The 14,691-nt window shown below is 32.2% G+C and overlaps 1 protein-coding gene across 10 annotated transcripts in view; it reads left to right on the top strand.

The window, feature by feature from the left end:
- LOC143237150 (katanin-interacting protein-like) overlaps window positions 1-14,691 on the top strand; it is a 117,913-nt gene that overhangs the window by 50,928 nt on the left and 52,294 nt on the right. For all 10 annotated transcript variants that reach the window (XR_013019887.1, XR_013019886.1, XR_013019888.1 and 7 more), the window contains 5 exons: window positions 1,292-1,655; window positions 4,540-4,642; window positions 6,611-6,667; window positions 7,513-7,566; window positions 13,113-13,189. Coding sequence is in view for 7 of the 10 variants with exons in the window: in XM_076476077.1 (XP_076332192.1) it covers window positions 1,292-1,655; window positions 4,540-4,642; window positions 6,611-6,667; window positions 7,513-7,566; window positions 13,113-13,189 (655 nt within the window). In the remaining 3 variants the exon portion in view is untranslated. The remainder of the gene's footprint in view (window positions 1-1,291; window positions 1,656-4,539; window positions 4,643-6,610; window positions 6,668-7,512; window positions 7,567-13,112; window positions 13,190-14,691) is intronic.

Genomic DNA, 14,691 nt, shown 5'->3' with positions numbered 1-14,691 from the left:
TACAGAATTTTTTTTTTAATTTCTGGTTCTGTTAAAGAGGTTTTTTTTCATATGTCATTAAAAAATAAACCACAAGGAAAATAAATAATCATAACAAGTGATGAAAGTATGTAAGTACAATATCATGCATATATTGAACTCTTACCTCATTTTATTTTATTTTGAAAAGAATTAACCTCTCAACTTCTCCTTCTTCCTCTGTGTTTTTAGCATTCAAAAATTTTTGTAATCTTTTACATACAATAATTTTATGTGCTTTATCATGTTTTTATACCTTTTATTAATAAAATCTCTAAGTCAATCACTAACAGCCTTGTAGTATTACGTTTTGCTAATATATCCTAACTTGATTATGAAGTAAGTCAAGTTCATCAATCTCGTATGGAATTAGGGTAGGGAAAATAACAGATAAAATATAAAGCTTTACCAAAAGAAAAATGATTGAAATTTATTTAAGAGGTTTAGAGATAATGCAAATAAGATTTTTGAGATTAATAAAAATATTTTTAATCTTGACATGAAAATTACTTTGCACTTGGACTAGTAAAAAGAAAAACAGAGAGGCCTCATATATTGTTATAAAACTACTTCATTACACAATCTTGATTTTTTTGTATAAAAGTCTTATATTAACTGAAACTCTGTACACTGCAGTAAAAGTTGTAATATGGAAACTATAACAAGCACAAAATAATTACAAAGTTGGTCAGTTCAATTGATCTTATAGTGAGAGAGTGAATATGATAAAATTTTTATAATCGTATGAGGCTGGGTTAGTCAAAAGTAGCAGTACTGCTTTGTGGTTGATGGTCATTGGCGTAGAGGATTTATCAACAGAGGCTGTGAGAAACATAAGCAGCATATGAGAAAACATAGAAATATATTTCTATGAAATATAAAAAACAGCAATTAATCGACTGTAAAGCAGCGAGGGGGGACGTGAATAAAAGATGTAAATGTTGGCATAGCAATAATTAATTAGAGGTTATAATACAGATAAGTATCTTTTTGAATTAATTTTAATTCTGAAATGGAAATATTTATATGGTACACTCAAACATAAACATGTCAGTATACAAGATTAAGAATAAATGAAAGAAAAATAACTTCAAGGTATTATGATAATTTTTTTTTGAAATTCATGAAAGTTTAATTGACTTTATCTGTTTCTTTTCTGATATAAAAAGTACAGCTTTTTAAAGACTCATTGACATTTTATAGTGGTGATTTATGATTTACTTAAGTATTGTTTTTATTGGGAGCTTTTAATTATTTCACTTTGGTTAACTAGGATCTTAATTCGGGTGTACGAATGGTACGGATTTTAGTAGATGGAGTAGTTGTGTTCAATGGTGAGCTCCATAAAGGCTGTGGAAATCAAGTGTTTGACTATGGACAAGTTATACCATTACAATTAGAATCTCTACCACAAGATTTAATGCAAAAATCATTTGGTATCGAACTGAAAGACACTCATCATCCTGAAGCCTCATCCTCTGGTACTGGAGGTCCTTTTGTGAAACAGTCTTTTTTGGAAGGTAATAGAGAGCGAGAATCAGCAGGTCATGTTGAAGGCAGCAAAAATTCATCAGTAATTTCATCATCGTTACCTTTTCTTCCCACATCTGGAACCTCCTGTGTTGCAGTGTGGTCAGGTATTTTAGTCAAAACCTTATACTATACTTTTTTGATCTTGTATTTTTTTCACAATTCAACAGAAACCTAACTTGTATTTTTATGCCAGCCTTCTGCATTACTGCATGATACATGTACACACACACACATTGAATAAGCATAAGTAATGAAATGCATTAATGCATTACAAATTAATCTTAATGAATGCAACTGTGAGACTAATAACATGCATGATATAGATGCTGTTGTGGTCTTAGCCAATCAGCTGTTTTCTTTCATTCATGTTTAAGTATGTGCATTGATTGGTTTGGTTCTTTGTATTTATTACATGATATTCCTTGCATTCATATTTGTGCATAATAATACATTGGCATTAACTAATGCTTTGAATTAAAAATGTATCTCAAGGTGGCTGGTATGGGTATTACAACTTTTATTACAATAAAGTGGAGAACAACATTTCAGTCTTCGTAGGTCATCATCAGGTTAGCAAAGAGAGAGCTTGCAACTGACTGTTGCTGGGTACGTCTTAAGGACAAAAGTGTAAATGTGTACAGGATTGTAAGTGATGTTGCAATTAGATGTTAGGGTATAAAGTTGTTCCTTCATTTTGGTTTTTGTTGTTATGTAAGTAGGGCTTCTTTGATTTTGTTTGTTTATATTTGTTTTCTGTACACATTTACATTCTCATCCATAAAACATGCACCCGGCAACAGTCAGTTGCAAACTCTCTCTTTATTAACCTGAAGATGACCCAAGAAGGTTGAAACGTTGTTCTCTACTTTATTATAATAAAAGTTTTAATACCCATACCAGCCATCTTGAGATACATGTTTACTTCAAGGGGGTTTCATCATCACCAATGCTTTGAATTATCACATTTGGTGTCAGAAACATTATTGATTCTAGTTTTTGAAATTGAAAGGCTGTCTTAAAAGATGTTATTCTCAATTTTTGTAAATGCAGGCAGTAAGGTATATATTTGAGTAGAAAATCAGCTAAACATAAAACCAAATTCTATATAAAAGCAAGTACTGCAAAGTCCCTCTACTTCAAATGGACAATAACTTCTGAGGACTTGTTTGAGCAACCAAGAGCACAGAAGTCTATAGGAAATGTCTACAAGATTCAGTGTGTACTTGCATTTTGTAGAGGAACTAATATGTTGATTTGAATGAGCATTTGGAAGCTGATTTTATAGAACTGTACTTTATTACTGTCCATTTCATACAGAGACAGTATATTATTGTGGTACAAATAAGTAAGTGTGTATAGTCTGTTAGTATGCAGAGCTAACATTCTTTGTGACCTTCCAGATATTTAACTTACTCTTATACATATCACCAGCAACCACCATAAACCCTTTTGATAAAAATTTTGAGACATATTTTGTTCTATTTTTGAAATGTTCTATCACTGGCAGCACAATACTAAACTGCCTGAACAATAACAAAGAGTTAAGTAGACATGTGCTTTGTCAAATACTGTGAAATATATTGCTTTATGTTAGGAACTTCTCATGAGGTTTCAACACTTGGTCTTCTATTTGTTTGTATGCTGTAGGAGAAATATGTGATCACAGAAGTACTTAGTTCACAATTCTGAGAGAGAATCCTACTTTTATTTAAAGTGGACAGCTGTATTTTTCCTGTGACACGCTATTTAACTTTCTTTGCTGCTTCCATTGTGCAATGTTATCCAGTGTTTTTCCTTGCAGGAATCCTGATTTCCTTTGCTGTATAGATTCAGTTAAAAACTGCAGATATCATATTATTCTAAATGCTAGAATTTTTTCTGTGTATAGTTTTAAATTTTAAGAATGGTACAACTTCACATTGGAAAGTCTTTTTTGTAATATTTCAAGAAAGGTTAATATAAAACATGTTCTGTACTTCCATATCACCAAATTTCAACTGAATTGCAACAAGATCATGGTTTTTAACCTATATAGTCACCAGATGTGGTTAATGTGACTGAATACTCAAATTGTTGCTAATGATACAGTAATACATCTGAACTCTCAATCAGTAGTATGCCCTGACACAGTAATATATCTGAACTCTCAATCAGTAGTATGCCCTGACACAGTAATACATCTGAACTCATAATCAGTAGTATGCCCTGACACAGTAATACATCTGAACTCATAATCAGTAGTATGCCCTGACACAGTAATACATCTGAACTCTCAATCAGTAGTATGCTCTGACACAGTAATACATCTGAAATCTCAATCAGTTGTATGCTCTGACACAGTAATGCTTTCAATCAGTAGTGTGCCCTGACACAGTAATACGTCTAAACTATCAATCAGTAGTATACTCTGACACAGTAATACTTCTAAACTCCCAGTCAGTAGTATATTCTGACACAGTAATGCACCTGAACTCTTAATCATTAGTGTGGTCTGACACAGTAATACTTCTAAACTGAACTCAGTAACCACAAAAGATTAAAAAGGTAATGATAATTTTTCCTGCCGTAATATATCATTGTAACAATTTAAAAGTGTAACACTTGTTACTCTAACTAAATCCATGTATTTATTTTTTATTTCAGATACTTTGTTATCCAAAGTATTATCTACCTCTTTTAGGGGATAATTAAAGTATAAGATATGTTACTCACAGAGCAAATGAAAGATTCAGTTTTTATTTCATATTTAATGTGGGTCAAGTGTAACAACTGTACTTAAGAGTTTAGTACTTGAAACAAAAAGTATTATTATATTTGTGATTTTCAGTGATGTTTGATATTTTGGAAATGTTTTCTGAAAAAATACATTATTATAAGGCTGAAGTAAAATTGTTTAGAATGTTTAGTTTTTGACACAAGGTTAGGTTTCTTTTTATATCCTAAAGCTTCTGGTTGATTGCTTTGTATTTATTTTCCTTGAATGTATAGAGTCACAAAAAGGCAGTGATTCCTGTTGCAGTAGTTCTACATGTGCAAGCATAAATCCTAATTTGGTTTTGCCTACTTACAGTACAGATGGCAGAAACTTCAGGTATTTCTTATTGTCTTGTGAATCTGGAAAATTAATTGACAGAACATTTGTTCTTTTTATAAAAACAGCAGGAAAATTATTTATTGATTAGCATTTCTTTATTAAGCATATTTTAAAACATAAAAGTTTTGTTTTTTTTCAGTTTTTTTATCTTTTATGTTATCCATGTTAGCTTAGGAATCAATTTTATATGTGAAGATTTGAGATATGTTTTTAAATATGATAGTGATTTATTATTTCATATACAAATTTTACTTCTGTCAGCTGTTATGTTTGTCATATGTATAGGTCATGAGATGTGTTGCATAGAAGTAGAGATAGCTGCTGTGTTGCATAATATCAAACATACTTTTTGCTTTCAAGCAATTTATCTTAAGGTCAAAAAGAGGTTTCAATATTGCCCACCAAATGGCTTATATATAAAAAGAAAATGAGTTTTTGACATCTGTATAATAACATTAGAAACAAGCTGGACTGATTCAATCTACCTAGTGACTAGTCTTGAAATCCAGTGCAGTTACATTGCCAAAACTCTGTGCCATTTTAGCAAATGATTCGTTATTAACAAGCTTCAAATGTTGACGTAATTGATTATATCTTAAAATCATTTTATACCTAAACAGGATAATAAAAAAGTGACAAACTAGTTTTTTTATTTGATATTATTGGAACTATAGTTTGTTTAAGATGCATTGTTTCATAAATTTTGTTCATTCATAGATTTGTAGAAGAAATAAAACTGAGAAATAAAAAAATAAGAGAAGGTTACTATATGAGGTCATCAACATTAATCTAGGCTTACAATTTCTAGCATCTTTGCTGTTGATCAAAGACAGCTATCAGTACTTACATAGATACAAATAAATGATTACAGTTTCATAACTGAAAAGTTTTTTATAAGGTAACATTTGCTCTGTATTTACACCACAGTCAAAATAGTTTTGTATATTTAGATCTATGAAGGAAGGATTGAGAGGTAGAGAATAATAAAATTATTTTCTAACAATTATAAGCTACATATACACAATAAATGTCTTTATGAGCAATTTATCATTGCAGGAGACTTAAAAAAACAAACCCTCGTTAAGTGCATAGAACAACTGTTAAGAGGTACAGATTCTTTTGTACAGTCTGTAGTTGAAAAACAGTTTGTATACAAAGTAAATATGTTATCACCGTTATTGGTTGGAACAAAATAACCATCTTTGCACACGTAATTTTACTTGGGTGATTATTACTTTCTAGTACAACCCTGAGTTTACCACTAAACTGTCTGTTAATAAACTGGTTGTTTCTGGATTAGATATATTCTTGTTAATTACCTGAATATTGTAATTTTGCAGCTGTTTTTATGTTAATTGTGTTCACATGGGATGGATGCTGATATTTGTTTTGCTTCAATTAATATAAATGTCCAATCAGTGCAAGCTACCTGTGTAGATTAAAAAAAAATTAACCCAGCAGTGAGTATAGTTAATTAAATATGTCATTATTACATGTAAATATTACACTGCATTTCTTTTCATTAGTTTGATACTCTCAGTGTTGATAGTGGATGCTGATATTTGCTTTGCTTCAAATGATATTAATTTCCAATTAGGACAGGCTACCCACTGAGATAAAATAAAATAATAATTCCACTAAAAAGTATAGCTAATTAAATACACTTTTTTAATTTCTTGCTTATAAAGATTAGAATGCATTGGTTCATCATTTAGGTATCCTTGCTGCTTATGTTATGTTTTTTTAGTTTAATAATGAACATTAAATCCAAAGAAAAAGAAATAAGATTTGTATATAGTTGATGTAATTATGATTTGAAGTGTTCTGAAGTTAGTTTTGAATAAATTATTATTACAGTCATTTGTGAAATTGACGGAAACCATTGGATTTTGTGAATACTATAAAGCTTGTTGAGAATACATGTACAGTTGTAGTCTGACAGATCTGTTTTGTGTCTCATTGTAGTTGTGAAAGTGATGAAAATTGTAGAAGATCATCAGAACTTGTAAAGAACCTTCCTTGGTAAGTTGAAGCTTCTTTTAATATATCTGTAAATCTTATTACGTTTAAGGCAGTTGTGAATGAAAATGTAAACTTCATCACCTCTGATGAGATTTATTGTGAATTTTATTTGTTTTTGTTTGAATTGGAACTTTCTTAAATGAAGGTGGTTTTTACTCACTTTGAAAAATGGAATATTTAACTGAACCAGTACATAAAATCTCTTCCTATAATTGATACATGAGAAGATACCTTTCAGAAATTGAAAGATATAATTTCTTATCTCTTGACACATGGATTTTTATGACTCTCCTAAATACAAAACTGTCTGGAATTTAAAAGTGGGAAGGGTAAAAAATAATTGTGTTGAGTTAATAACATACACTGCTGTTACAAAAAGTTACACTTTTTAATATTGTTATGTTGACCCCTGTTTATCAGTCTGTGGAACACAGTGCTTACAGTTATACTTTATTTGGGCTGAATATGATCTAGTTTGGCATATATAGTTTGTTTACTAAAACTGTGATTATAATGGTGTATCTCAGAATGGCTGGTGTGGGTATTAACACTTACTATTAAAGCAGAGAACAATGTTTTGACCTTCCTAAATCATCTTCAGGTCATATTTCAAGTGGGTTTCTCTTCATCAATAATGTGATTATAATTACCAAACTGTGACTTAAAATCATTACACTGCTAAGTTGTTTTCATGTAGACATTAAATAGCTTTAGAATTCTGTATGTGCTCATGCCAAAGGGTGTGATTTATAATAAAAATAGTCACTTATCTTTAATTATTAATTTTGTAGGAATTATTGGTTTTGAATAATGTACTTAATATTTATTTGTTTTGTTTTACACAGTCGAATGAATGACAGAATGGAAAGGAAACCAAAACAACTAGAATTTGTCCCAAGGTATGTTATTAAATTATTATATACCAAAAAAAGCTATAGATGTGTAATAGTAAATGTGCTTAGTTTATAACTGAATACATATTCAGTTATAATATTCTATTTTTTTGCAACACAAATGAATTGTTCCATTTTTTAATAATTTAACATTTGTATAATTTTTACATTTAAGATGGCTTCACTGGATAACCATAGAGCTAATTATAATATTTATTGCAGGTGACAGATTAAAAAATACGTTATCAATATTTGGTAAAATATCAACAGTTGTACTAAAAAATGAATAAAACCAACAACTCTGAATAAAGCAGTAATTTTGTCAAAGTAATCCAATATAAAAAGCAAAATTAAGTCTGAAATAATTTATTTAGCCTTGTGAAAGAATACTAAAGCCCAGTGGTAGAGCACTACAGACTCATACCACTAGAAATTGGGTTTCGATACTCGTGGTGGGCAAAGCACAGAGCGTGCATTGTGTAAATTTGTGCTTAATTTCAAACACATAAATAAAGACTACTAAATGTGAAGTCAATGTTTACCTATTCCAAGATGCTTTTAATTTAGTCTTTCTTATCATTTTATTCAAATTCTCTCATCTTGGCATGTTAAAAAATACTAACTTAAATCAACAAATTTCTTTGCCACCAACTGAAAATCGAAAGATTTTAAAGCCAAAAGATCAGTATAAGTTGGTCTCAAAAAGAAAGACCTAGAACTAAATCAAATACATTTGAATTTTCTTCTTCATGTTGTGTTTTAATAATTTTTTTATCTGAAAATCTACACTATAGAGAGTTGTATATCAAATAACATGGTTATGGAAATGTTTCAAAAACTTATTTATTGCATCATTTTTACTTTGTAGTTACAACTTTTGCTGTGATGCAAATTTCTTTAGCCATCTTACAAGTAGGCTTATTGCTTTTAAAATATAAGTTTTCCTACCAAAGTATACCTTTTAGTGTTAGTTTTGATATTTACTACTGTTGCATAATGTTTCGTTTTTGCAAGGCCAGGAGAATTAGACTAACAAATTATTTTAAAAGTTTCATTTATCATTATCAAACAAAGTAGTAAACCTTAAAGTTGTCTGCAGTTATTTTTTAATAAAAATTATTGAAAGTAATTTTCATTTTGTACATAATTAATATTCCCTTTGTGTCTGTTAATGAGCATAGCTAATTAAAGTGTCAAACTGTATTACCTATAATAATTAGAATGCATTTATTTCATAATCTGGGCACCTTTACTCTTAACAATATTTTCAGCTGTAAACCCAATAATATATCATGAGGTTTGGTTAGCCTGGGAGGCTTGAGTTAGTCCTAAATCTATGTAGCGAGGTAACAATGGTAAATAATCATTACAATTAAACAGTAATGATGAACTAAAGACAATAAATAGAAGTAGGTATATTAAATATCCTACATAATGGTAACTTTTTCACTTATTTAAGTTAATATCCAAGTAACAAAATACCACATTTTGGTAACTTGTAAAAGTTGTATTTGACTGAGCCAGCTAATAAAAATTAGGTTAGTCCTAAATAAATAAAGCAAGCTAACATGTCCTTCTCCAGTGTCCATTATATGTTCTGTGGACATATAATGCTTAAAACCAGGTCTTGGTACTTATGGTTGGCACAGCAAAGAGAGCCCATTTTGTAGTTTTATACTTAACTACAAACAAACAAACAAAGCTAAAAATGTGAAATAAGATTTATAATAAAATTTAAAATTAGAAATAGTAAAACTGAGGAATAAAAGTGGTTATGTTAAAAATTGAAACTGCAATTGTCACATATTTAGGCTGATGTTTATAAGTATGAAAGTGTTGTTACAAATTGGATGAAGTGAGTGAAATGAATGGATAATACAGAAGTAAGCCTTTTAAAATATAATTATCCAAACAGTTACAATTACAAGCATCTAATCAAGACTCAGAGTGGATATCGTGTAACCAGAGAGCAGCAGAGTCAACAGACAACAGTTGTAGGTTTGTCTTAGGGTTGATGGTTTTCCCCTTGCCCATTCAATTGTACAATTAATTTGAAAACATTTCTATGTTCTGTTTATGACACTTTGAGACCCTTGTAGACAGTGATTAGTTGGTTTCAATTGATTATATATTTCCATACACGAGTTAAACATTTATATGTCTTCATTAAGGTTTGTTTTGATTTATATCAGGGGTGTGCAACATTTTTCGTCGGTGGGCCATATAACCAACTTCATCAATCAAGCGGGGCCACTTAAAAAAACAAGCTTATTCGTGTACATGCACAATAAATTAAAAAAAAATTCTCAAAATGCAAGCAATAATATTTTATATTTTTGCATGAGTGATCATTTTAGTGCGACACTTGAAATTTAGAGTCCTTGCAGAGCTTGTCAATATCAGCTTTGACAGAAGTGGTTGCCACTCTTAACTGACTGGTCAAATGTTCATCAGTCAGCTGACTTCTACATTTGGTTTTGATGAGCTTCATTTTGGAGAAAAATTGCTCACAGCAGTAGGTGTTACCAAAAAGGGAGGCAATTCTTTGTGCATGACGGGACAAATTGGGAAACTTTTCACGTACACAGAGTTTGTAAAAGTCTAGCAAACTGTTTTCAGAGAATTTCCTTTTAGTGTCCATGTCAGCCTGCAGTTCAATGAGTTCCATTTGGCAATCATCAGGACTGTCTTCCACTGCCAAATCAAAAGGTTGAGCGAACAATTTCAATCTAATTTCAGTTTGTCTGAAATCTGGAAATCTGTTTGCAAACTCATCACGCAGCTTTTGTACACTGGTTCCATATTTGGTGCAATCCAGATTAGGAAATTCCAGTTTCCTGGTTGCAAGACATGTAAAATGGGTCAATATGGCTCTTCTCAACTGAACCTGGAAAAGTTACAATTTCTTCTCAAAAGCACAAATATGCTCAAACAACTTATTCACAAGTTGACTTTTCCCTTGTAGTTTTAAGTTTAAATCAGACAGATGCTGTGTAATGTCTGTGAGGAATGCTAAGTCATTCAGCCAGTTCTCATTGCTCAAGAAGTCCACATTCTGACGTTTGCTCTCCATGAAGAACTTAATCTCCTCTCGCAGATTCCAGAATCTCTTCAAAGTAGCAGCTCTACTAAGCCAACATACAGCAGAGAAGTACAAAACATCTGAATACTCACTGTCCAGCTCATCTAAAAAAGTTTTAAATTGTCGATGATTTAATCCTCGTGTTCGAATATAATTTACGCATTGGACGACATTTTTCATGACTTCTGCAAAATCCAGAACTTTGGTGCACAAGCTCTCTTGGTGAATAATGCAATGGCTTACAACTACGTCTTGTGCTCCAATTGCAGTTAGAAATTTCTTGGTGAATCCATTTGTCCTACCTGTCATGGAAGGAGCACCATCTGTTGTAACACCACATAATTTATAAGGATTCAGTTCAAACTTTTCTACAACCTTAAGCACTTGTTCACAAATATTCTGTCCTGTGGTTGTGGAGGAAAGGCTTGCCATATCTAAAACTCTTCGAAAACATCAAAGCCTGCAGTAACAGCTCTGATGAAAATGACAAGTTGGGATGTGTCATTGATATCAGTGCTTTCATCCAAAGCCAGACTGAAAGCTTCACACGAATTCAATCTCTCTTTCAAAGTTTCTTTGATGTCCTCTGAAAGATCTTTTGTCCCATGTGAGACAGTAAAGCCGGAAAGGCTAGTTTGCTCCACCAAATATTTTTTCTCTGGACATGCATATTCTGTGAATATTGTTAAACAATTTTAATAAATTCTCCATCACTGAAAGGCTTTCCCTTTTCTGCCTTACATTCACAAAGCTTAAAACTCAGTTTTGTCACCAGTTCTGAATTTTTCTTGAAAGTGGTAAAACACCTTGTTGCTTTTCAATGGATGTTTTAAATGTTCAATTTTGTCCTTTCGTGCCTGACCAACAATTTCATCAAACTGGGAGGAGTGCTTAGTTGCGTAATGTCGCTTAATATTGTACTCTTTCATGACTGCAATTGTAGTTTGACAGACGAGGCAGACAACACCTTGATTATGTGGGACAACAAGATATTTTGTGCACCATTCACTGTTGAATAACCTTCCCTCATCATCAATTTTTCGTTTCTTAACTGCTGACATTTTACTAGCCCTGAAATCAAAACAAAAATTATTCTCACGAAAATAGCAAAGTAGAAAAAACATAGAATTTATTTACACATGGAACCTCTTATGGACAGAAACACATGTTTCTAAATTGGCATCCCGATCATAGCCTTCCGGTACTTAAATTAATTGAGAATAGCAAAATACAGTGTGACCTCGCCTATTCGCGGTTCGCCATTCGCGGCCCCGCATATTCGCGGGTTATGCGCGAACTGCGTTTTTGTAGGTCACAGAGACTGAAAGGGCTTTTCGAGGAGATTTCTGTCAATCAAGCCGTTTTTATCAATTGTCGTCTTCACCAAACAAGATTGGACTGCTATTGGCTGACTGCCTCAGCTTCCCCAACAACGCAAACGGCAAAGCACAGCCCGGTAACGCGCGGTACAATTTAGTGAAATACATAACAGTATGCAATATTGCTACATTATTACTGCATCAATGAGTATAAGTATCATTAGTGTTTGGGAAGCATTTCATATAGTATATAATCGCATACATATACGTTTTAAAACTGCATCCAATATTCGCGGTTTTTCGCTATTCGCGGGAGGGTAAAGAACGTAACCCCCGCGAATAACGAGGTCACACTGTACATAGAATCAGATGCATCTGAAAGCAAAAATTTTAATAAATTCAGTAAAGTCACAACAATATGCTAAATAATAATCAATTTACCTTCAATCTCTTGTAGTAATTGTAAAAGGTAATAAAATTTTCACCAATAATGAATGACGGACAGCAGAGGTTAGAGAAAATTGTCGCCAGCGGGTGAAGGCGAGGTTCAGGACATGACGTTGAGTCGTAGACAATAGTGCTAGTGCACGTCACCTATTCATGCCCTAAGGAGGCCGACCAATCGAATTCGGCCTGCTCCTCTCTAGCAAAGATAATTTTAGAAGTTTGTCGAGTCGAAGCCTGGGAATCCCGTAGGATCGATGCTTTTAAAAATATTCCATTTGCGTTGGATTACAGATCAGGCCACATGGTTAGATTACAACAACTAGGGCCACACTAAATGGCTTGGCGGGCCGGGTTGTGGCCCGCGGGCCGCCTGTTGCACACCCTTGATTTATATGAAATTTAATGCACTTTTGATTATGTGGTTCTCTTCAAAATGATAGCTGAACCAAAACCCAATGGGTTCATTACATGTAATTTGTGTTGAATGACCATTTATTTGCATTTCAAGTCATGTGAAAGATAATCAGAATATTTTCTGTATAATGGTTTATGATGTTGATCAACATAACTTTGTAATTGTTTTTGTCATTGCTATAACATTACAAATTCTTGTTCGTTTATAATTGTTTTTGCATCGTACAGATACTGCTTTAAATGTTACTGTGGATATACAACATAACTTAACTTATTCATCTTGTTTTCAGTAAGGCAGCATCTGGGAAAGTTGGAATAGCTAGTAATAATAAACCTAGCTGGTTGCAAGCCTCAGAATCTAATGAAGGTACTGGAATTTCTTTAATGCTATTGTATCACTTTATGGCAATTTATTTCAGATCTCCCTACTTTAGTTTTAATATTAGATGTAAATAAAGTATTTTCAAGTAATTTTTAGCCCATTAAGAAACTTGCAAGATTTTGCTTTCACAGTAAATTATTGAGTATTCAAACTTTTCTCTTGGGTCCCAGTTTTGTGGTGAATATTAATAAACCACGACCCAGCAGTAAAAGTAGTAAAATCCTTACAAAAAGTAATTTATCTTCTGTTAATTTTGCATTGAAAATGTGAGCAGAGAGCATATGGCATGTGAATGCATTCAGCTACGTTCTGGTTGACTTGACAGAGTTTTTTGCTATGGGAAATTTCAAGCTTGATTATGTTGTTTTGCACTAATGCAAACTCCAAAATGTAAAACAATCACCTCAACAAAGTGAAATCAATTATTTCACATTTAGAGAAAGGAGAAAAAGGAACACATTTAGCATTTTAACATGACATCAGAAAACAATAGATTTCTGTTATATGAAAGAACAAAGACAAAATTGTAAAATTCACAAACAATTTGGAGACAAGTGAAGAATTGCAAGTGAAGAACAATTGGATAAAGTCTTGAATGGGACACCAATTTCTGTATCCCATCTTCAAGAAAAAATGAAACATTGAATACCAAGTAGTTGGTTGATCATGAAATCTGTAAAACACTGACAAGATGTCTAGAACATTTTAAACATTAACATGGCGTAAGGAATCTGAATATTCAAAGTGAAAGGCTTTCAGTGACAGAAAAAAGTGATGAATCTTTTTTACAGAAGCTAATGAAAGTGAGTGAGGAAAAAGATTTGACCCTCCAAACAAATCTACAACACTGACAAGACTAGACTTCATCAGAAATGTTTACCACAAAAAACATTTCTTTCATGCCATAAGAAACCTATGCCCGGATTTAAAAAAATTAGAAGTTTACTTAACTATGCTTGGACATATAAATGCCACCAGGACTCACAAACTAAAACCTGTTGTAATTTGATAATTTGTGAAGCTGAGTTGTTTTGAGAATGTGAATATAATCTGTAGGTCTCAAAGAAATGCATGGATGAAGTTGGAGATTTTTACTGAATGTTTTAAGAAAGAATTTGTGTCTGCAGTAAAACGCCACCAATATTCTTGAAGCATCAGCTCACTCCTAAAGCTCTCTTGTTAATCAACAGTTTTCTGCCCATTCTGTTGAGCTCAAAAGCCAGTATGGTTCTGTTACATGTATGTTTTTTCTCCCAACATGACATCTCTAATTTGGCCAGTGGATCAAGGAGTTCTTCAAGCAATGAAGAACTGATATATGAGAAAGCTTCTATAGAAAATAATTTGTGGTTACAACATTGAGTATCCAAGAAATTCTAAAGCTATGCAAGTTAAAGATATGCTTTACATGCTGTTCAATGCTTGGAAAGAGGAAAGGCCCAAAAGCTTTCAAGAATATGTAGATCCATCCTGATTATAGCCAGCCA

This window comes from Tachypleus tridentatus, chromosome 13 (genome assembly GCF_004210375.1).
Source record: "Tachypleus tridentatus isolate NWPU-2018 chromosome 13, ASM421037v1, whole genome shotgun sequence".
NCBI classification, from domain to species: Eukaryota; Metazoa; Arthropoda; class Merostomata; order Xiphosura; family Limulidae; genus Tachypleus; species Tachypleus tridentatus.
This window is presented reverse-complemented; position numbering and strand designations above follow the sequence as displayed.